This window comes from Drosophila gunungcola (assembly GCF_025200985.1).
Source record: "Drosophila gunungcola strain Sukarami chromosome 2R unlocalized genomic scaffold, Dgunungcola_SK_2 000006F, whole genome shotgun sequence".
Classification (NCBI taxonomy): domain Eukaryota; kingdom Metazoa; phylum Arthropoda; class Insecta; order Diptera; family Drosophilidae; genus Drosophila; species Drosophila gunungcola.
The window spans coordinates 3712819-3734184 of record NW_026453168.1 but is presented as its reverse complement, the minus strand read 5'-3'; the positions used below and the strand labels follow the sequence as shown (position 1 = coordinate 3734184).

The window sequence follows — 21366 nt, the reverse complement described above, 5'->3', positions numbered from 1 at the left end:
AATAAACGAGAATCGAGTAAAATTATACGCAGCACTTATGTCAGCGAAAACATATCCGGCGCAAGTGTTTCAGGCAGGCGTTGGGTAAATGCAAATCGCCCGCAGCCTCCGGCCACGCGTTACCACCAAAGGATTCCTTGGCAGGACTCCTTTTACTGGCTCTAATGACATCTACGAGGGTGTAGACAAAAAATACAGAAAGAAATGAGGGAAAAGGGAACTGTGTACCAGAACACCTACAAGAAAGTCAATAAATGCAGACGCATTGGGGAAAATGACAGCGACACGCGTTGGCTTTTTAGGTGCGACTTTCTTTGTGCGTACAATGAGGCGTATGAGCAATGTCAGAGCTAAGAAGGTAAAATGGGGCAGCAGAAGTGTAACGTTTGGGTAAGGGGCACTTTACACAGAAAATTAAGATGCACTAAATATTACATTTTGTTGTTCCCAAGCTAGTCAATATTTGTGCTTATTAAAAATCTCTAAAAAAAATCCGCAAAAGACTCACGATTTTAGAAACCACAAAGTGTAATTTAATTTATTTTATTAAATTACATTTGAAAAGGTAATGGTTACTATATTAAAATACAAGCATAGGCACAAATATATATTTTGTGGTGTGTTTAAAGTTGATTTGAAAAGAAATTAAGAGTCAAAAGTATATTAAAATTATAGAAACATAAATAAAATATACCTTACCTTTTAAAATATGTTTTTTCAAACACATTCTTGACTACAAAAAACATAGCAGTAAAAAAATAGTATTCATAATTGGTTATTTCTAAAAACATACAAAGCCATTTTTAAAATTTAAGCAATTTCATTCGGATAATTTACATTATTATTCCTAATAACATTAAATATAATTTTTCAAAATTATTTGAACTTCGTCAGATTTAAATCGAAACATTTTTAAAGTCATATAAAAATTTCACTCTGTGTATAAGGCCCACGAAACCATGTGAAGCCATGTGGAACCCCAAAACGGTCGCATCATGCCGTAAGTGCAGTAAAAAATCAATTTTGACAAAATGTTGAAAAACACACTCAAAGCCTTAAAAAAAGTGAAGGAGAAGTTGGGCCCCTTCGAAAATCACTTGGGCGGTAGGCAATGGGGGCGTGGCACGTGAACGGAACCGATTGCGGTGAAGAGGCCGCGGGGCGTTGGAAAATGACTGACAATAAAATGTTGACGCAGCCAAAGAGCATTATGAATACAGGGTGCTCGAAGGCGATTGGATTAAGTCGATGTGTCCTGGAGTGGGGGCTTTCGAATAACCCCACTCCAATGAAAAACCCAATCACACTGCGAGTACCTGCTGGTCTTTGCTTTATTAAAGGCAGGCGTTCTCATACAGCTTAAGCTGATTGATGTCGAGGGGTTTTCAGTTCACACATCTGCATTAAATAAATTTTAATGTGCTTGGGCGGTGGTGATGGCTGCGGGTTTTATTAAAAAGAGGTGAGTGTGCAGTTTCCTTTCAAAGATTTCTGCGGAAAAACTGGTTAATAAAGTGTTACATTTCAGCCGACTTAATTTGACAATATTGTTTCCTATGAAAATCAGTATGACACTTTTTAAGGTGTCACTCTAATCCACATTGAAACTGTCTACATTGAAGTTTTTTTTTACACTTTTAGCTGTAAAAAAGTGTAATACTTCTTAGTTTAATATTAGCTTAAGCTGATGTTTTTCAAAGTAAGCTTTCAGTCTTTTTCCCTTATATTTCATATAGCTATTTATTTATTTATTTATTTTTAACTTAAACAGTTTTAAGGCTCGTGGTAAGACAGGTCTGATAAGAGCTGACTGGCGAAAAAATTTTTAAAATAGCTACATAAATTTAAAATTAACAATAATTGCAGAGCTCAGATGATTGTAACAACTTGGAATATCTGCAGATGATGCTAATCGAACATTTCTTTATTCTAGGTGTTTGCGATAGTTTTAAGGTAAAGCTCAAGCTAAATAGACTTCCAAGTTTTTTAAAGTTCTTATCTCACTTGGCTCAGAGTTGGTAAATATATCCAGGTCGTCGAAAGGCTTTATTAAACTCAAAAACCTCAACCAACTGAATAATCACCTAGAAACTCTCCCACAATGGGCCACCTTCTACCCTAAATTTTTGGGATTTTTAAATGTACTTTACAAAACAATGAACAAAAACAAGGACTATCCTTTTGTGGCGTGTTTAATAAAAATGCCTCTTCGACCTATTACAAAAATGTTCTATATATATTTTATATATTATAAGTATTAAACTTGGGTTTGATTGCACACTCCTCCTTTTGAGGTATGTTTGACGGTTCCTGCATTTAAAGAATGTCCTAATTAAACCCCGTATTTTAAGGATACAGCTTTTTAAATAAATGAATGCGTCAAAGGTTCTTTCCTTTTATTGTATCATTTGTCATTCATATTTGCACAAGCAGCCTCTGCTATCAAACGTCTTTGTTTAAATTTGAAGGTGATTTATTTTATTTTCACGTCAGACCTGAATAAACACTCCCCTCAGTAGAATAATCCAGAATTGAATAGCAAGCAAAGCCATGTCCCAGGCATCTCCAGCAACTGGTGATATGCAGTCCCTCCGCTGCCTGCACTGCATGAAGGTGATCCGTTGCTCCCGCTACGACACCAGTGGACTGGTTCGCCACATCGAGCAGGATCACCCGGATATCTATTCGGCGACCAACGATAAGATCAAGAATCTGCACAAGCTGGCCGCGGATCACGGCATCAGCGAGGAGCGTCTAACGAAGATTGGCAAGATGACGGGTCTCTCGGAGACCGAGATGGCCGAAAAGGCAGATAAATGTAAGTCTTTTTAGAGTGGAATATATATATAGTATATATATATATATATATATTTCCATTCAACAGATATGGCCAGTAAGATGAGCTCTGGTCGGAGTGGTGTCTCCGGCGTGGGAGAGCCAGTGGGAAAAACTTCCTCGAAAGCGGCCTACAGTGCGGCATCCTCAAAGGAGGAGAGATCCTCCGGTCCATGTCCATGCCCATGCCCACGTGCAGTGGACAAGACGGCGCATCGGAGGCACTGCTACCGGGCCTCCATCGAGCGCTGGGCTCCGGTAGAGGGTCGCATCTTCTGCCCGTGCTGCGCCTGCAGCAGGCGTCCGCTGATCAAGGCCGCCACGGAGATCATGGATTCCGGATGCTGTGCCTCCTGTCTGCTCACCTGCTGGCCCCTCTGCTTCCTTCCCTGTCTGCAGTCCGCGGACAACCGGGAGTACCTTTACTGCTCCAACTGCCGCACCTTCCTCGGCATCTACGATCGCGATCATAACTGCGTCAATCCCAGCAAGGAGTTTGTATCCTGTACCAACTCGGCCACGCCCCCACCGAAGCCACCACTGCAACCGCCCCCCAAGTAACCTTCAAAAAAACTTTGTTCTTTTTTCTATTGGTCAAATTGTTTGTGAAAAGATTTGGACGAGCTAGTGAGTAGGGCCCAAGATCCCTATTTTTGTATCTCTTACTATAAATTATATTATTAAATTTAAAACATATCGTTGATATTTGTAAAATACTTTTAAAAAATCTATTTGTATAAACTCAAGTAATGTTATTTAGTCAGTATAGGAAAATAAATATGTAGTTTTCCCTGTTTCGATTTTACAAAATAAAAATTAGTTCTAAAATAGTAAGACACAATTTTATGTGTAAGCATATCCGTATAAATTGAAAAACAGCGACGATTTATTTTTTTATTTATTTTTCGGTTGTTCCTAACTACCAAGCTGAACCAAAATATAATTTGAGTTCTAACGGTATTCAAAAATTTCTTCACTACTTTATTAAACTTAAAAAATCCTCTTGCGTATTCAAACTATGTATTGTAAAAATATAAATTACTCCAATTTATGTATTTTTTCATATTTAAAATAAACAGAAACGTAAGCTTATTTGAATTAAAAATCTTGACTTTAAAACCTAATCCAATAAGAATAAAATAAATAGCTAGGTTTGTCCAATAATAGCTAGATATCCCATGACCAAAAAACAGCTATTAAAGTGGCGGGAAAAAATGCAATTGCGGTATATTTGGTATTTTAAAGCATTACCGGTAAGGTCCCACTGATTGCGACGCTGGAAACTCGATTCGCCTTTTTTTATGATGGAATTGTCGCCAAACAACCAGATCGAGGACAGAAAACCCATCCTAACCGCCGACGGCCTGGTGCAGACTTCGAACTCCCCCTTCGAGCCGACCATATCGCAGGAGACGCAGACGTCCAACGGAATCGGCGGACAGTGCCAGTTGACGGTGGACCAGTTGGACATTGAGATTCTGCCGATAATCTACGACATTGTGCGCTGGTGGGTTGGCACTACGCTACGGGCTTTGGGGCCAATGCCCCTGTTCGGATAATGCTGAAAATAGCGAGCATGCGTCAGCAAATGCGCACTCAAAACGAGGCCTTATATAACCAGGTGTCTTTGTGTCTTGCAGCGTGGAAAAGGATCCTTTGGAGAACGCCGTGAAGCTGCGCGAGTCCCAGGATTGCAACCACAAGGTGGGTCCTTGGATCACGCAGCCCGCCGTCAAATTTTATTTTCTATTCTCCGTAGATCTTTGAGCTGCAAAAACGATTTGAGTCCGCCCGCGAGCAGATCCGCCAGCTGCCCGGCATCGATTTTAACAAGGAGGAGCAGCAACAGCGATTGGAACTGCTGCGCAACCAGCTGAAGCTCAAGCAGCAGCTGATCCGCAAGTACAAGGACACGGAGTTCTAGACGGGATTAGGGAGCGAAAGAACACGGCAAGATGGTGCTGCGTACTGCTGATGCGCTACCTGGCCAACAACGAGCAGCTCATCCAGCGCATGGCGGATAGCTATCCCATGCGACGCGCTGCCCAGTTGGCCGTTTCCCTAATGTACCGCACCAAGAGCTTGGCCAGGGAGCAGGGACTGCACGAGATGACGCCTGAGCGCTTCAAGTGGGTCCATGTTCAGGCAGGAGATTGCAAAATCTAACAACATTTTCCAATTGCAGGGCCTTCGTTAACATGTTCAAGAACAACGTGCGACAAGAACTGGAGGGAGTCAAGAAGGAGCTCAATAGCAAGAAAAAGAACTAGGGATCAGTGATTACCTTGGTCAGCACCAGCAATTGTACATACGCGGCAAGATAAATTTTAGTTAACTATAGTAAACACAGATGAATAAACATTGAAGCCTGAACATTTAAAAAGGTTTACATGGATTATTTAACAGGGAACAGTAAGCTCTCGTTACAAGGTATATAAAATCATAGATTTGTAGTCAAGGAAATTGCTTTTATTAAATGGATTGAGAAACTAGATAATCTTAATCATTTTTCAGTGACAGTGTACTGTTCTTAACTCTAAATAACAAAAGTAAAGGGAATCCAGATTGTCATTCGGAACCCACCGTTTTACAAAAGAATTATCCTTCTAAAAAAGAAAAAATAACTTAATTTATGCATTCACAACGCTTTAAACTTTAGTAGTAAAAGTATTTCGATTATGTCTACAAATTCACTCAATTTTTTTTCACAAAAAGAAAAGTTTTTTTTCATTCCTAAATTAATGATTGAACATTTGAGTTTATTCACAAGCAATGGGAAATTCAATTAAACTTAATTTTCATCTGTAAACTTAGCTAAAACACACAAAGGTAAACGAAAAAAATTCATTCCAATTAGTATAGTATAAAACAAAATTGAAGTCGATAAACTCGCGTTTATTTAGTAAGAAAAATAGGTGAAAGAAAATTCATGTTGCAGTGACTACTGTGGTCTTAATTCTAAGGAACAAAAAAATATATCGAATTCGGTTTGGCATTTCGCACAATGTACAGTGGACGAGAACGGGACACGGAACAGTTTATTTGAGGCAAACGCCCCTTCAGATCAAGAGTCCGGACTGGAGAGTAGGAAAATATATATTCATCCGCTTCTCTTTAAGGATTTCAAAAATACTTTAGCTTACAGAACTAGAAAGAACAAAACTTTGGGGCGGCACGCGAGTTACTCTGTGAGACCTGCCGACGCGGCTTCTGCCGAGGACGACGAGGCTATCTCGCCGAGGGGCAGACCCAGACCGGACGAGCCGTTGGACTGACCCGTTCCGCCGCCGGACGGAGTCGGGCGATTGTTTCGTTTCCGCTTGCCGCCCCGCCGGCTGCCTCCCTCGCGCTTGTAGCCGTTCTGCTTCTCCTCGCCGGATGCATCCTTGCTGCATCCCGCTCCCGAGGAGCTGCCCTGGCCCTGCTGGCGGTGCTGGTTGTTGCTGCCATTGCTGCCACCGTTCTGCGAACGCGATTGCATTTTGGCGGGCTTGGGCCGGTATGGCGAAGCGGCGGCATTCGGTAGCGGGCGCAGGATGTTGCCCACCGCCTTGGTGCGTCCCTCGCGGAAGACCAGCCGCTGACCGGAGCGTATGTACTCCGGCTGCTTGATGAACCGGAACTTCACATGCGCCTTGTCGCCGGTCCGCAGGCAATCACGCGACATGTGGATTATGGAGGCCGTCTGGCGGATGCTGCCGCAGTGAACCATCGCCTGGTAGCGTGCGGATATCGTCGTCGGGTGATGCAGCACTAGGATCTCGCCCTCGAACTCCCAGCAGGCCTGCGGCTTCAGATCCTGCGACACCATCACCATGCCCTTGCGCAGATAGGCGCGCTTAATCTTCTTCAGCGCAAAGCTCGCCGTCTGGCCACAGCGCACGCGCGCCACATTCATCCGCTTGCGGTGGATACTCTTGATGGTGATGGGCACAAATCCACCCACTGCGTCTGGACCCAGCATCAGGCCGTCGTTAAGCCGGATGGTGCCCTGAAGGCAGGTGCCGGAGACCACTGTGCCAACGCCCGGCACAGAGTATACATCGTCAATTTGAAACTCGGCCGGCAGGCTCTCGGAACCGGCCATCCGCGTGCTCAGCAGGTTGAGGAACATCTTGAGCAGCCCCAGGTTGTCACCGGTCACATTCGACACCTGGAAGATGGGGCATAGACGCTCACTAACAAAGTTCGTAGCGCTTAGGACAACGTCGTCGTGCGATCGCACCACTACCGGCACCTTCCGGCATCCCTGCGATTTGAGCATCTTGAACAGCAGCTTCATGTTGTCCTGCAGCACGTTGGCCGGGCACATGTCGATCTTGGTGACCACCACAAAGACGGGCACGGCTAGGGCCAATGCCAGGCCCAGATGCTCCTTGGTCATGCCGATGATGCCAGCATTGGCGCCAATCTGCGGAAAGAAAATGCTCAGTTAAGCCACGATGCGATTGCAAAAGCGAAGGACTCACCATCAGCATGCCAAAGTCTGGAGCATGTCCTGTCATGCCGAAGACCGTGGTTTTCAGGTAGCGCTCGTGCCCCGCCAGATCGATGAAGGTGATCACCTTGGCCGAGTTCTCGCAGATCTTCACCCAGTCCAGGTGGCCATGGTCCGGCTTATTGACCACATTGCCCACCCCATCGAAGCCGAGAATGTCGTTGCCCACGGAGCTAGTGCGTCCGCTCTCGATTTCGTGCTTGTGACGGAAAAGTCGCTGTCTGGCATGACCACGGCCATTGTCCAGCTCTCCGTGGGTCAGCACGCCCAGCAGCGTGGACTTGCCCGCATCAACATTGCCCACAACGGCCACTCTGAGGAATGGCAAAATGGTTAAATTCGGAATTTTTCTGAGAGGATATCTTAATCCTACCGTATTTCCATAAAGTCCGTCGTCTCGATGTGCTTACGGATGAGGAACTGCGCCGATTGGCCCTTCTCTGCCCGCCGCTCACGCAGTTTGACCACATCCGCATCTATGTTGGCCGCCAGAAGATGTAGCGTGGCCACGGAGGCCTCAAACTGCTCCGGATTCAAGCCATTGTCGCTACCATCTATTAGGAAACAGCATTAGTTGAACGATTAGTTGAGTTTATTGAACGTTTTCAAATTTTTATGCAACTCCATAAACACATTTGTTGTTTATTGCTTTTACCAGTTAATTTTTGTTTTTGTTCATTTACATAAATCGCATTTAAAGGTAATGTGTTAAGTATACAAAATATGATAGCCACATAGTTAAATTGAGTTTCTGACTTATATATTTATTTTAAACAGAATATTTACGTTCTTAAACATTTTTCTATTTTTCAATTACTAAGTAATCAATTTCACAATCAAGTGAAATATATAAATCTGAGGTGTCTAAAAATGACCTGGCGCAGTTAGTTAAATACTAACAGACTATGCCATGTTAAGCTTCATATGGGTTCCGTTGATTTTAGCTAGGCATGCTTTGAGCTCTGAAAGGACTCACCCTCGCCAACGCCAATCTCGTAGATGGTCTCCCCGCAGTTGTCGGCGATGCGATCCTGTAGCCGCTTCTGCAGCAGCTCCATCTGCTCGTCGCTGGGCTGCACCAGGACATCCTTGCCCCGGATGCTGGAGTAGTCCACGCTCATGGCGGCCATCTGCTGCGGCAGACCGTCCACATTGAAGATGTTGCTCCGTGCCGTCTTGATGCCCACGCCCACGGCCACGCCCCCGCCATTCGGGGCACTCTGTACGTTATTCATAGTGCTAGTAATTATCGGTTGCCTCACTGTATCCTTGGAATCATTGGAGTCTGTGTGTGATGGTGCAGGTTGATGGTGATGCTGGATGTTTGGTGAGTTCTGCAAGGATCAGAGAGCAAGTGCGTCGTGTTAGAAGGTGGAATTCCCTGGAGACTGAAGGCAATCCCGACCTATCCTACGCCCATTTGGCTGAGTTGTGCTTTCGTCTTTTGCCGGGTGTTTACTGCTTGCATCGCGATGATGGAATAAGCGTGAAGAAGCCAGCGACGCTGCTTTTATACCAGCCCACTAGGATGATGAAATCCCAAGCGTCGCATGATGCAATATCCGCTCTAGTTCTGCACTCCAAAGAGAGGCAAATCGAAGAGAGCCAGCAGAAGAGTTCAAGGAACTTCCCGCATTTCACAAACATTTCCTTAGAAAATGAAATTAACCTTATCGGTCATATATTTTAAACCCCAGATGGAAGTTCCACATCGATTCTGCGACCCAAAGAGGGTGGACATTAATATTTCCGTTAAAAGCATTATGCAAATTTGTATATTTGTAGAAAGAAATTGGGGAGCACAGGAAATCAAACAAGATACCTTCAGGCTGTGAACGATGCAATAGTTACTCTGCTTGTGTACTCCAAAGAGAGGCTTATAGAATAACACAAAAGAGAGTGCAAAAAGAGAGACTCAGGAACTCCCGTACTTCATAATAATTTCGTTGAAAAGTGAAACGACCCTTATCGCTGGGAACACATTCTTGCGGTTTGCTCGCCAAAAAAATAAAACACAATTTTAAATTATTTAGACTCAAATTCACACAAGTTTTACTATTTTTTTTTTGGTATACTTTTTAATAACAAGTTAACTTTTAGTTTAAAAACCGTCTTTGTTTTATAGATACGATTTTAATGAATGTCCAAAATGTACAACTAATAATGAAGTCTATCTAGGGTTAACAACAGCTGATGGCCGATTTGTATTTGTTTATATAATAAAGCTTTGTTGACGTACACAAAGAGCGGCTAAATAGCAACAAATGGCATTAGTCAGTACGCATTTTTCGCTGTTTATTTATAGGCGGCAAACAAAGAGCGCAGGTTTTATGTACATATATGTGTGTGTGTGTGTGTGTGTCAAACATATGTACTATGTACTCTTGTACATACATATTTGTATGTAGCGAACCAAAACAAACACTACATTTGCATATTATGCGCCAAATAGTTTATTTTTGTGAAGCGGCGAGAGGCTGGGGAACGTTTAAAGTGTCCATTGAATAACCAGATAAACAGTTAATCAGCTGAAATACCCTTTGTAGTTGTATGTTGAACTTGGCCATAAAAAGTGAAAGCATATTGGGGAACACGGGGAAACGAACGAGGACTGCAAACATGCAACTTACAGTTCATATAGCCCTCTGTGCTCCTCGTGTCCGTCGGGTGTCTGCCTCTGTATCTTCTAATTTTTAAAGCGATTTGTAAATAATTTGTTTAGCTTTTCCTAAGCCACGTACCGCGCGGCGTTGCCAGACCGATTGCATATCGTAACTATGTGCTGCTACTTATCGATAGTTCACTTTATAAATAAATATTTTGGGTATTCTTTGCACCGCTCAATCTTTAACAATTTAACGAACATTTTTAGAAAATTCATGGAAATTCGTCCTTCATTAAAGTTGAGTTTACAAATAGATGTCATGCTTTTTTAGTTCCACATTGTTACATTCCAAAATAAAATTATCAATTCAATTTCACATTAATTTCCTAGCATTATTTTTTTTAAGCAATTTGTTTCTTCTGACTAAAAACAATAATAACCTAAAAAGCTTAAATTCATTTGAACTAACATAAATAAATTATGCTTGAAAATAATCGCTTTCCCAGCTTAGTTTGAAAGACAGCCAGACAGCCTGTGGCACATATTCCTGGAGATGACCGCAACTCTGACAGAAATCTGTCCACCTTGGAAAGGGCAATCTTTGATATAAATGCTAGGCTGGATCAACTTTTCAAACTAGTCATGGAAACGATTGAGTCGAACAAGGCCTTTCGCGACCTAGTTCAGATTCTTATTTCAGGGAAATGACAGTCGCAACACTTAAGATCGGACTATGGAACGCAAGAGGTCTAGTTAAGAAAAGTGAAGAACTTCGTCTTTTCCTTATTGATAACTCAATAGACATTATGCTCATTACAGAGACCCATATGCGTCCTGGTCTTAAAATGTACCTACCTGGTTATGACCAATACCTTGCCAATCACCCTAGTAACACCGCTAAAGGAGGATCTGCTATCCTCATCAAGTCTAACATTATTCACACTCAAGCTGAGCCCACATCACGAAATGATCTACAGCTAGCTAGTCTCGATCTTCCAACAAATGGAGGTGTTCTTAAAATAGCTTCATTGTACCTTCCTCCCAGCGAGCCCTGGACAAAAAACGATTTCGACCAGCTTATAGCATCTCTGGGCCCTACATTTTTGGCTGGAGGGGACTTTAATGCCAAACATCAATGGTGGGGCAATATAAGGTCTTGCTGTCGGGGGAAGCGTCTTCAAGAAGCGTCTGGACAGACCTTTTCAAATGGCCCTGCCCACAAGGCCTGTAACACTGGAAGAGGTTGCGACACAGATCGGAAAGCTCAAAAACAAAAAAGCTCCAGGTGAGGATCTCCTGGACAACAAAACGCTCAAAATTCTTCCCAAAAAAGCACTACTTTTTATAGTACTGCTGTTCAACAGCGTCTTAAGGCTCAGTCATTATCCAAGTACATGGAAGAGTGCTATTATCACAATGATTCCCAAGCCAGGAAAGCAACCCACCGAAGTAGACGCATACAGGCCAATCAGTCTCTTACCGGCATTGGGCAAAATGATGGAAAGAGTGATATTGGATCGGATCCTTGGACTAGAAAGTGTGAGCAAAGCTATTCCAAAATTTCAGTTTGGTTTCCGAAAAAGTCACGGTACTCCTGAACAGCTACACCGCGTTGTCAATTTTGCTCTGGAAGCCATGGAAAACAAAATGTATGCAGTTGCTGTGTTCATGGACGTTCAACAAGCCTTTGATAGGGTATGGCACGACGGTCTCCTAAGTAAACTGAAGATTATACTAACGCCACAGCTTTTCCTCCTCATTCAGAGCTTTTTATCAGAAAGGAAATTCAGTGTGACTGTCGATGGTGAGAAGTCCGTCAAAACGTCCAGTCTCAGCCGGTGTATCCCAAGGCAGTGTACTAGGCCCGACGCTTTACTCACTCTACACGTCAGATATGCCAGATTCCTGGGGCTGTGCCGAAGTTGACGATGATAACATGCTCATCGCAACATACGCCGACGACACTGCGGTTGCGGTTTTGGTCAGGAGTTCAAGTATAGATATTGCAACCTCGGGCCTGCAGGAGTACGTGACACGCTTTGAAAAGTGGACTACAGAATGGAACATAGGCATCAACTGCAGCAAATGTGCTTGTGTCACATTCTCCACAAGGCCAAAAAACTGCTCAGGCATTTCCATGCTCGGCTCTGTACTTCGACACGAGTCCTACTACAAGTACCTTGGTGTGATTTTGGATAGAGGACTCACTTTCCAGAGGCACACAACCATGGTCAAGCAGTCTGTGCTCTCAAAGGCAGCAAGTATGTCCTGGGTTCTATCTCCAAGAAATAAGCTCTCACTGTCCAACAAAGTTCGCATCTATAAAGCTATTCTTAGTCCAATCTGGAAATATGCATTACAAATCTACGGCACAGCGTCTAAGTCGAACCTAAACAAAATCCGAGTAGCACAAAGTAAGATTATCAGATCGATTTGCAACGCCCCCTGGTTCATGAGAACTAGTGATATAGAAAGAGATCTCCAAATCGCAAAGATAGGCGATGTATGTCGTACGCACGCCGAAAACTACCTCAGACGTCTTGGCTCTCATCCTAACACCCTGGCGAAGAGGCTAATATGGAGACCTACGAAAAGAAGACTTAAAAGATACCACCCACATGACCTTCCATTAAGATATATTTAACACATTCGAAGTCTGAAGAAATTAAGATGTAAATCAAGTAGAATTAATGTATAATCTAATATGCCAAAATTTTGTTATCCCCTATATTTACAAACTGCTCAAGCTGCCACATAGGTAGCAGTATACCTGTTAATTTTGAATAAATATACACTTTTATAAAAAAAAAAAAAAAAAAAAAGTTTGAAAGAAAACCATATTATGAATTATTTATTTATTGTAGCATGTATTTATTTTTGTTTAATTATTATTTTCACAATCTATTTATTAAAAATCATTTTACATTCCAGTTAAAGTATTTGAAGTCCGTTTACAAAAACTTGTAACTTACCGTTAAGTTCCTACGTTGTGGTATTTTTTTAGGGCTACTAAAAATATACCACAACTGAGGAACGTACCGATATCATCGCTATTATTATTGTATTTGCTAAAAGCTCACCACTAGATAGCAGGATGCAGTTTATCGTTTTCTGGTTATTGTGAAATAAACCAGGAATAAAACTACAGCTTAGTGACGACATACGCAGATATGGAGGGTGACAACACGGACAGTGCCGCCGGTGAAGACGGAGTACCTGCCCCGGCGACTGGCTCATCGCCTGCGTTGAATGTGCTGTGCGCAATTTGTAATGAGTTTTTCCGGGCGAACGACATCGTTTTCTCGACCGCCAAGTGCGGACACGTTTTCCACAAGGACTGCCTGACCCGGTGGCTGAACAGATCCTCCACCTGCCCGCAGTGCAGGTCCTCCTGCACCCGGAACCGGGTCCACCGGCTGTACCTTAACTTCGCCGAGGCCACGGAGTACGATGACACGGAGCCACCGAAGATGCCCATCGAGTGGGTGGCTATGGATCTGGATGTGCACAGTTTCCCGGATGCCCACCAGCCGCCCGAGGGAGCCGTCCAGTGCGGCACCAACGAGGACGGGCTGCCCACATATGTGGCCAGGGCCTACTTTAACGACGACCTCCTGCCCTCCGTTTATGTGCCGGAGAAGAAGGCCGCCTACGGATCGTACGCCTGCCGTGCCTACGCCCTCACCGACGATGTCGAGATCCTGGTGCTGAACGACTGTGACCTCAAGTGGGTGCCCGGTCAGCATGGCAGCTTTCCACATGATGCCCTGCACACGGGCTACTCCGAGCTGGGCGAGATCACCTACATGGGACGCGGCATCTACGAGGGCATCCTGCGGTTGGGCAAGGTGCACCCCAGCCACAAGGTCATGTACATGCCGCACCGGGGTGCGGAGGTAAACGTTAACACCTACGAGGTCCTGGTCGTCACACCACGCGATCACGCCGAACGATGATGATCCAGCATCTCGGTTTCCTTAAAAATCCCTTTACGAATTGTGTCTTAATATTGTCCCGAATCTGTGTTATATGTATGTACGTCTGTTATATTTTAAAAAATATAGTGGCACCTTTAGATTCTCAAACCATAAACAAATAAATTTCATACTGCTAAGAAAGGCATTTCCTGTTGAAAATCGCTTCGATTTGTTCCGCATTTGCTCCGATATATTTTAATGAGTTTTATTTTGAATTTCCTTGAAATTGCCCAGATGTATGCAACCTTTGAAAATCTTTTAAATCGTTTTGAAAACAAACTTTTTTTAACACCATACCTACATTATAAACCAATTACCTGCAGCTTTTTCTTGAAAAAAGGCTTATCTTTTCATTTATTTAACTTCAATGGTGTTAGAAATGGTAATCTAAATAAGGACAGAACAGCCACAATATGCATTGATAAATTCCTTATCTTATAGAAAAAGAAAGCAAACCCAGAGATAACCAGTTTACAAAAGGGTCAGATCGATAAGAGCCGAAATCTTTAAGTAGGTAAAGTGAGGAAAAGGGAGGCGAGGTTACCCTAAGTAAATTTTTCTGTTTGAGTTCATTGATTGTCGAACAAACCAAGTATATAGTTCGGGCTTTTGCTCTTCGTCATAAGAATTTTATAAGTAGTTTATTATTTTTAAAATATCTGTTAGCCATACAGGTCGTAAAATGGAAGTAAAAGCCCGGAATAAGTCCTCATCTTTAGGAGTTATATGTGCGATATGCAGCGAGTTTTACACCCCCTACGATGTGATATTCTACTCTGCCAGCTGTGGGCATAATTTCCACAAGGTCTGTTTGACGCGCTGGCTCAACATATCCTTGACTTGTCCGCAGTGCCGATCGAGTTGTCACAGGGATAATATCCGGCGGATATATTTGAACTTCTCGGAGAGACGGGAAGGTAAAGGTGAGGAGCCGCCCAAGGTGCCCATTCAATGGGTTCCTCTGGATTATAAGGCCACAAAGCTACCGAAAGGCGTGGTAAAATGTGGCTTCGACAATAAGGGTAACTCCACATATGTGGCTCGCGTCTACTTGAACAACGACTTGTTACCGGCCAGCTATGTGGCGAAAAACAAAACTGCATTGTGTTCCTGGGACTGTCAGGCATACGAGTTCTTTTCGGAAGTAGAAGTACTGATACTGACCGAATGCGATCTTAAATGGGTGCCTGGGACAAAGGGAAGTTACTCGTCGGATGCTCTCCAAACCGGATACTCTGAAGATGGGGAGGTGACCTACACGGGACGTGGCCTTTACGATGGAACCGTGCGGCTGGGAAAAGTTCATCCGTCCCACGAGGTCATGTACATACCGCACCGGGGACTGGAAGTCAATGTGCCAGACTATGAGGTTCTGGTTGCAATCCCTCGGTAGAAATTCGTTCTTTCAAAATCGTTTTTACTGCTTTCTTCATCTTCATCTTCATGTTATAATTTTTTATTAAAAATGTGTTAGACGCTATGTATATTCTGATTAGTGTTTGGAACCTACGCATGTTGTGAACATAATGCTTATGCCTAAACAAAGGGGGATTAAGTATTTATAATAGACTACTCGCATAACTCTACAATTCATATTTCTCTCTGCACTCCGGCTTGGCTTTGTTGTTCCAACAAAGAGCCTCTCTCAAAATTTGCTTTAAAAATACGTTTAGCTTGTATAATTCATTTAATAAATCTGCTGAATCTGCACTGTAACATGACATTTAATATATATGTATATATTTAGCTAAAATACAAATATATATGCTCAACATGCTTGTAACATTTAATCAACAGGCTTTTATTTTTCAATAGAAATAGGATTTCTTTTTTGTTGTTATTTCATTGACTTTGTACTTAGTTTCTAAGCAATTTGTATGTATAAATATAAAAATGAGTGTGTGACTGTGTTTTGTGTGGGAGTGTTTATGTGTTGTGTTTGTGTGTGTCTGACTACATAAGACTTTTATATATATAATTGATATTTACAAATTGATCGGATCCGATGAGTAATGCATGCATGTGTTTTGACTTTTGTTTGTTTGCTGATTGTTTGAGCCTGGTTTTGAGTTGATTCTGATTTGTGATAGGCTGAATTGGGTGTTTTGGTTTGACATTTGAGCTCAGTTTAGGACGAAAAACAGTCTACATGTATATATATAGTACCTCCATTAGGAAACATTTACGGCAAACAATTCAGGAAACAACGAAAAAAAAACTTTTTAACAGACTTGAAGAACATTGTGGAAGTAACTGAGGGATGACTCTCTATAAACTATATTAACTAGTTTACAAATGTATTTTTCTGCCCTGACGACGATGTGCTAATCTGTCTCACTTCTGGGCCGACAGATAGTTCATGTACTTGGTGGTCTGCTGGGCATTGCGCACCAGCTCGCTCTCCTCCTTCAGCGGTGGTGGCTGCTCCTGGGCCTGACCCTGGCCACTCTGAGCCTGCCAGTTCTCCTCGTTCTGCGGCTGATGGATGTCCGGCTGGGAGCGGCGCGTGAAGTGGCGATGCCGCTGGGGCTGGTGTTGGTGTTGGTGCTGATGTTGCGGCGAGGTCTGCTGGCGACGATCAAACGAACTGGACGCCTCGCTGGCCAAGCTGCTCTGGCTACTGTAGCGCGGAAACCTCGGACCACCTCCATGCGTGGGACTCTGGTTGTATCGATAGCCGGCAGACTTATCCATTTGAGACTTTGGCGGTCTTGGCAGAGTGCGAGCCCTCGAAGAGCTGCGACTATTTGACTCCGGACCGTTGGAGTTGTATGCACAGTTCTCATCCTGGTAGCCACTATTTATGGCATTGTTGGAGCGCCGCCAGGTATCACTGTGTATTTTCTGATGGCCGCCTTGGTGGTGTTGCTGCAACTGTTGCTGCTGCTGCTGCTGTTGTTGCTTCTGGAATCGCGGCGGCTTGTCGTAGGTGTTCCGGTTGTTGAATCGACCACCACGCTTGTAGTTGTTCCCGCGCTCGTAGTTACTTATGTAGGAGCGCTCGCTGCGATCGTCGCGATCCCGCTGATCCCAATTCGAGTTGACGATGCTGTTGTAGTTGCCGCCGCCCGTCATGTTGCGCTCGATCCGCTCCTGCGAGTGTTTCCTCCTGTCGTGGATGCTGTAGAGTCGCAGGTTGCCGCCTCCTTCACTGCGCACGCTGTGGTGGTCGTCGTCGCAGCTCACGCTGTACCGCCGCTGTTGGTCCCGTGAGCGTCCGTTGCTCTGGTCGCCGTCGTGGTTGCGGTTGAAGCGTGTCTTCCGCCAGCTAGGGAGCGGCTTGCTCTCGTCCCGATCCTCGCTGCTGGCCATGGATGGATACTGGTCGGAGTTGGCACTGTTAAAGATGTACGTATATGGTTATATTGATTCTTTGCAAATTGTCATTAAAAAAAAAGGAAAATTACAAATTTGTAAAACTTAAAATTAGGAATGAACTGATATATAGAGTAAAGCTTTTTGGCATAAACATAGTTTTAAATTTCGTTTTTACCAATTTGTTTTAACTCTGACTGTTACTGAGAACACGTCTATAAACGAAAAGAAAAACAACAAATTAATCATATAAAACGATACAATAAATTAATATTTTACTGTATTTATATTTTGTTTTAATTAATCTCAAGATCAAAATCAAAATCTATCAACGCAATCTGTATAAGCAACACATTGTTGAAAATCAAACTAATAAAAACTGAAATATATATTTTTTAGTTGAATCAAATAAATAATTTGATTAAAAAGATTTTCCTTGACTTACTTATAGGACTTGAATCAATCTTGGAAATATCGCTATAATAAGATTACAATTGAGCTTTATGTTATTTTTGGTATAATATATATAAGTTTAAATAATCAATCATAATTTTTTATTGAATATAAGCCCATCAAAAGAATCGTATCAGTTTGATTGATATATGATGTGTGATTGATCAAAACGTTCATACGCACGTTTTACTTTAAAGAAAATGTTTATAAAACATATAAACATTATCTTTTATAATTTAATTTTAAATTTAATTTAATTTTAAAGGTAGTAGGTACTCTCAGCTAAATAAGAACTAACAGCTAGTTGATTTAAAATAATATAATAAAGTACATACTCTATGCTGTTTGGCTGTTGATGCTGCTGATTGTGTTGTGGCTGCTGCGACTTCAGAGGCCGCGGAACTTGGCGTGGCTGAAATCCGCGACGTCGATGGCCAAGGGCGAGGGAGTTGTTGGCAGGGTATGGATGACCTCCAGCCTCCGAGTACCTATCGTCGACTTGCTCCGCCTCGCCGTAGCCAATGTCGCAGAACGAATCCTCGCACACCTGCTCGCTCCACTTCTTTGTCGTCGACGGGGGATCGAAGGAATCCTGATCATGGGCGGACGTGTTAGCACTGCTCCCGTTCTCCGACTGCTGATGCTGGAGCTGCTGCTGCTGCGGGCGGCCATCTTCAGCGGGATGCTGGGGGCCGGCACCGTTATTGTTGACCCCATCCTCCTCGCCATCCTCGACCACCAAAAAGTCGGTGTACATGGCCTCCAGGTCGTGACCGATGTGCTTGAAGTGGCTGTAGAATAGGTCCAGCACCATCAGCAGCATGGCCTTTACCTTGGCGGTCAGCGCGGGCTGCATGATCAAATGGCGGCGGACATGGAAGAGCAGCAGGTCGATTTCCACCTTGTGGCGCTTGCGCATAATCTCCCCGTTCAGTGTGATCTGCGAGAGCACCAGGCGGGCGATGCGAGTGCCCAGCACCACCGAGGTGTCATTCAGCTCGCGGGTGAGCAGGTCCAGCAGGGATTCACCCAAAATCGTGATCGGGGCATTATCTGCCAGCCGCACCCTGTGGTAGTACTCGCCCAGCAGCGTGATCGAGTTATACAGCCGATTCTTGTCGTGCACCCGGTACGTATCCGCGTTGAGGAAGTTCGTCTCCAGGATCTTGAGCATGGCGCTGCGCACCTTTGTCTCCTTCATGGCCAGGGCGTCGAAGTTTCGCGACGAGAATAGCAGGGCGAACTTAAGCGCCGTGTCACCATCGCCGAGCGCCTTGTCATTTAGGTACTCCATAGATTCGCTGCGAATAAGAATCGTTTACTTAATTAATATCAAAGGAGTTTCTTATGACAAAATCAATGTGTACCTTAGGATATGTTTATTGAACGCCCTACCAATTTAACAATTGTTATTATTGAAGTTAAGTTTGGGGTTGGCTTTACTATTGTGTTGTTTGTTTAAATAAAAATTGCATACATAAATATACTTTGAATGATTCGGTTGGAATCTATGACTACTCTCCAAATCTTCCAATATCTTACATATTTATTTATTCATTTGTATTACACACATATAAATGTGCATGTTGATTTCCTTTTTATAGTAATAATCTGAATATGTTTTTACCAGTCATTACTTTTCCTACTTGATCGTTACTATAGTTTTTGCCACAACTCGCTTTAACGACCACATTTGTTTGCCTCCAACTGTTGGTATGTTATTGTATACATTTACACGATTGGTTCGCAGGCACAGCAGCATTATCTGATAAGCCCAAGCCGCGAACTATTTACTCAGCAATTAATTCGAGCATGAGCCTGAGAGAATCGGAGGGAAAATTGTTCACTTTGAACTGATTCGATGGCGCCGATGTCTCTCTAGTCGTTATTATTTGTATGAAAAGCTGTAAATTTTTAAGACACGCTGACGTACAAGCAACCTGGTCGCAAACAACAAACTCGTGTGCACACATATTTACATGTACAGTGCGTTTCAAAAATGTACAGCGGATGGAAATTATAATATTAGCTTATGCTATTTTACAAATTGTTAATTGATTTAGGAAGTCATTATTAGTTAAGCAATGGAAAGAAAGAAAAATGGAATAGGTAACGCTTAATAAAGTTAATTAATCTACCGGCTAAACGCCAAAAATAAAGAAACTCCTGAACTTTGATGTGTTTTTCTTGTCAGGGGGCAAAATACATAAATTTCCAATGAAGGAACCGTAGAATGCATAAATTACATTTGACGCAAGCCCCGAAATTTCAACAATAAATTTGGCTACCATTTCTAGAAAGTTTTACCAATTGCCGAATACCTATTGAATTTTTACCTTACCGAGCTTTTTGTTTGTTAAACAGCTACAAATTAATTTACGGAATATGTTTAAATCGTTTTTTGTAGGATCGGTTTTATCGGTTTATCGAAAGGTGCTTTCAAAAGCAGTTAGCTATCCGAATAAGTTGGACCTACGCTTACGCACCGCACTGTACCTTCACCTCACCGGGTATTTATACGCGAAAAGAGCTACCGAACATACACACAACTTATGATATTATTAATCATCAATGGGCGCACGGACGGCGGGGAACACATACCACAGCATCGACTCGTCGCGCACTATGTTGCAGTAGTCCGTCTCGATGGTCTTGATCTTGGAGTTCAGCACGATGCCATCGTCCTGCAGGTCGAGGTTTCGCATGAGGGCGATGATGTGGTCGTAGGCACAGCCACCTGTTGGAATTTGGTAGCCGGTGGCGCCTGCGTTCAGAATGTTGCAAACATCCCGCAACCGCGCCCCCTCGCCACCACCACCTCCACTGCCGCCTCCGCCGCCGCCCAGTGACGAACTGTGTCCACTGTCCGCCGCACTGTTGTTGTAGCTGCCGTAGGTGGTGTTGTTGCTGCCGCCACTGTTGTTGCCGACCATGTTGTTGGCCATTTCCATTTCTCGACGGGATCGCTGCCGATTGTTGTTGTTATCGCACGGTTGTTTGTCTCTGCCCCTTCCACACACTTTTGTTCTGTGTTTGTATGCGTGCGCTGGTCGTCGGTGTTCCACCAAATAAGAATCAGCGTTGACAAAGGTGTCGAAATGAAATGCGCACGCCAAATTATCCACCTTTTCGCCCAGCTCCCGCTTCCGGTGCAAGTGCGATTGCAGTTAGCTCACTGGGACCCACGGTCAATTGGAACACAACTAACAAACGGAGTTAAATGCACAAATCTATCACAATCCTATTTATTATTGCTACTCGACGACTTTTATAGTTGTGTATTAGTGGTGGCACCGATGGCACTGTCGCGCTATCGAAAGCGCACGGTGTGCTTTCGCAAACAACCCGCTAGTGCTGGCATTGCCATCGATAACTCCGCCATGGTGAAAAGAAAACTATTTGCAATGGCCAAAAGAAATAGCCAATCTCAATCTTAACATTAAATTGTAACTATAGAATAAATTTTCCTTTAAAAATCTGTAAAATGTGATTTTCAAAATTAAAATATATGAATATTGTGCATTTTGAAAGAGATAATAGGAACTATTCAGGCTGTCAATATAACATATTCTTTTAATTTGTAACTATATTCTCTGAAAATGCTTACCAACTGTATTGTTAAATATTAATATAATATACAATGTAAAATACATATAGTAGGCAAATTGAAAATTTCTTACAAA

General features: G+C 43.2%; 6 protein-coding genes across 9 annotated transcripts; 4 read left to right on the top strand and 2 right to left on the bottom strand.

The window, feature by feature from the left end:
* The first annotated feature begins 2409 nt into the window (after positions 1 to 2409).
* On the top strand, positions 2410 to 3521 carry LOC128254573 (uncharacterized). Of its 2 annotated transcripts, XM_052983729.1 has the most exons (3): positions 2410 to 2468; positions 2520 to 2818; positions 2885 to 3521. In XM_052983729.1, the coding sequence occupies exons 2-3, from the start codon at positions 2551 to 2553 to the stop codon at positions 3394 to 3396; spliced, it is 780 nt and encodes a 259-aa protein (XP_052839689.1). In that variant the 5' UTR covers positions 2410 to 2468; positions 2520 to 2550; the 3' UTR covers positions 3397 to 3521. The 2 variants fall into 2 exon arrangements, with proteins under 2 accessions (XP_052839689.1, XP_052839688.1); XM_052983728.1 differs by lacking the exon at positions 2410 to 2468 and having other exon boundaries at positions 2475 to 2818; positions 2885 to 3520.
* A 568-nt stretch (positions 3522 to 4089) lies between these two features.
* LOC128254592 (mediator of RNA polymerase II transcription subunit 9) lies at positions 4090 to 4899 on the top strand. The gene is made up of 3 exons (XM_052983748.1): positions 4090 to 4342; positions 4476 to 4539; positions 4595 to 4899. The coding sequence occupies exons 1-3, from the start codon at positions 4137 to 4139 to the stop codon at positions 4757 to 4759; spliced, it is 435 nt and encodes a 144-aa protein (XP_052839708.1). The 5' UTR covers positions 4090 to 4136; the 3' UTR covers positions 4760 to 4899.
* An 810-nt stretch (positions 4900 to 5709) lies between these two features.
* LOC128254554 (GTP-binding protein 1) lies at positions 5710 to 10118 on the bottom strand. Of its 2 annotated transcripts, none has more exons than XM_052983693.1 (5): positions 9964 to 10118; positions 8310 to 8667; positions 7707 to 7887; positions 7305 to 7647; positions 5710 to 7246 (listed from the first exon to the last, which is right to left on the bottom strand). In XM_052983693.1, exons 2-5 carry the CDS (start codon positions 8566 to 8568, stop codon positions 6017 to 6019), a joined length of 2013 nt encoding a protein of 670 aa, XP_052839653.1. In that variant the 5' UTR covers positions 8569 to 8667; positions 9964 to 10118; the 3' UTR covers positions 5710 to 6016. The 2 variants fall into 2 exon arrangements, with proteins under 2 accessions (XP_052839653.1, XP_052839652.1); XM_052983692.1 differs by lacking the exon at positions 9964 to 10118 and adding an exon at positions 8739 to 8897.
* Positions 10119 to 13002: 2884 nt separating this feature from the next.
* LOC128254572 (uncharacterized) lies at positions 13003 to 14023 on the top strand. Its single transcript, XM_052983727.1, has one exon. The coding sequence runs from the start codon at positions 13109 to 13111 to the stop codon at positions 13892 to 13894; it is 786 nt and encodes a 261-aa protein (XP_052839687.1). The 5' UTR covers positions 13003 to 13108; the 3' UTR covers positions 13895 to 14023.
* A 457-nt stretch (positions 14024 to 14480) lies between these two features.
* Positions 14481 to 15457, top strand: LOC128254576 (uncharacterized). Its single transcript, XM_052983731.1, has one exon. It carries the CDS (start codon positions 14598 to 14600, stop codon positions 15306 to 15308), a length of 711 nt encoding a protein of 236 aa, XP_052839691.1. The 5' UTR covers positions 14481 to 14597; the 3' UTR covers positions 15309 to 15457.
* LOC128254552 (transcription factor mef2A) lies at positions 15350 to 21045 on the bottom strand. Of its 2 annotated transcripts, XM_052983690.1 has the most exons (4): positions 20285 to 21045; positions 18019 to 18984; positions 17676 to 17707; positions 16959 to 17252 (listed from the first exon to the last, which is right to left on the bottom strand). In XM_052983690.1, the coding sequence occupies exons 1-4, from the start codon at positions 20632 to 20634 to the stop codon at positions 17098 to 17100; spliced, it is 1503 nt and encodes a 500-aa protein (XP_052839650.1). In that variant the 5' UTR covers positions 20635 to 21045; the 3' UTR covers positions 16959 to 17097. The 2 variants fall into 2 exon arrangements, with proteins under 2 accessions (XP_052839649.1, XP_052839650.1); XM_052983689.1 differs by lacking the exon at positions 17676 to 17707 and having other exon boundaries at positions 15350 to 17252; positions 20285 to 21040.
* Between the last annotated feature and the right edge of the window lie 321 nt (positions 21046 to 21366).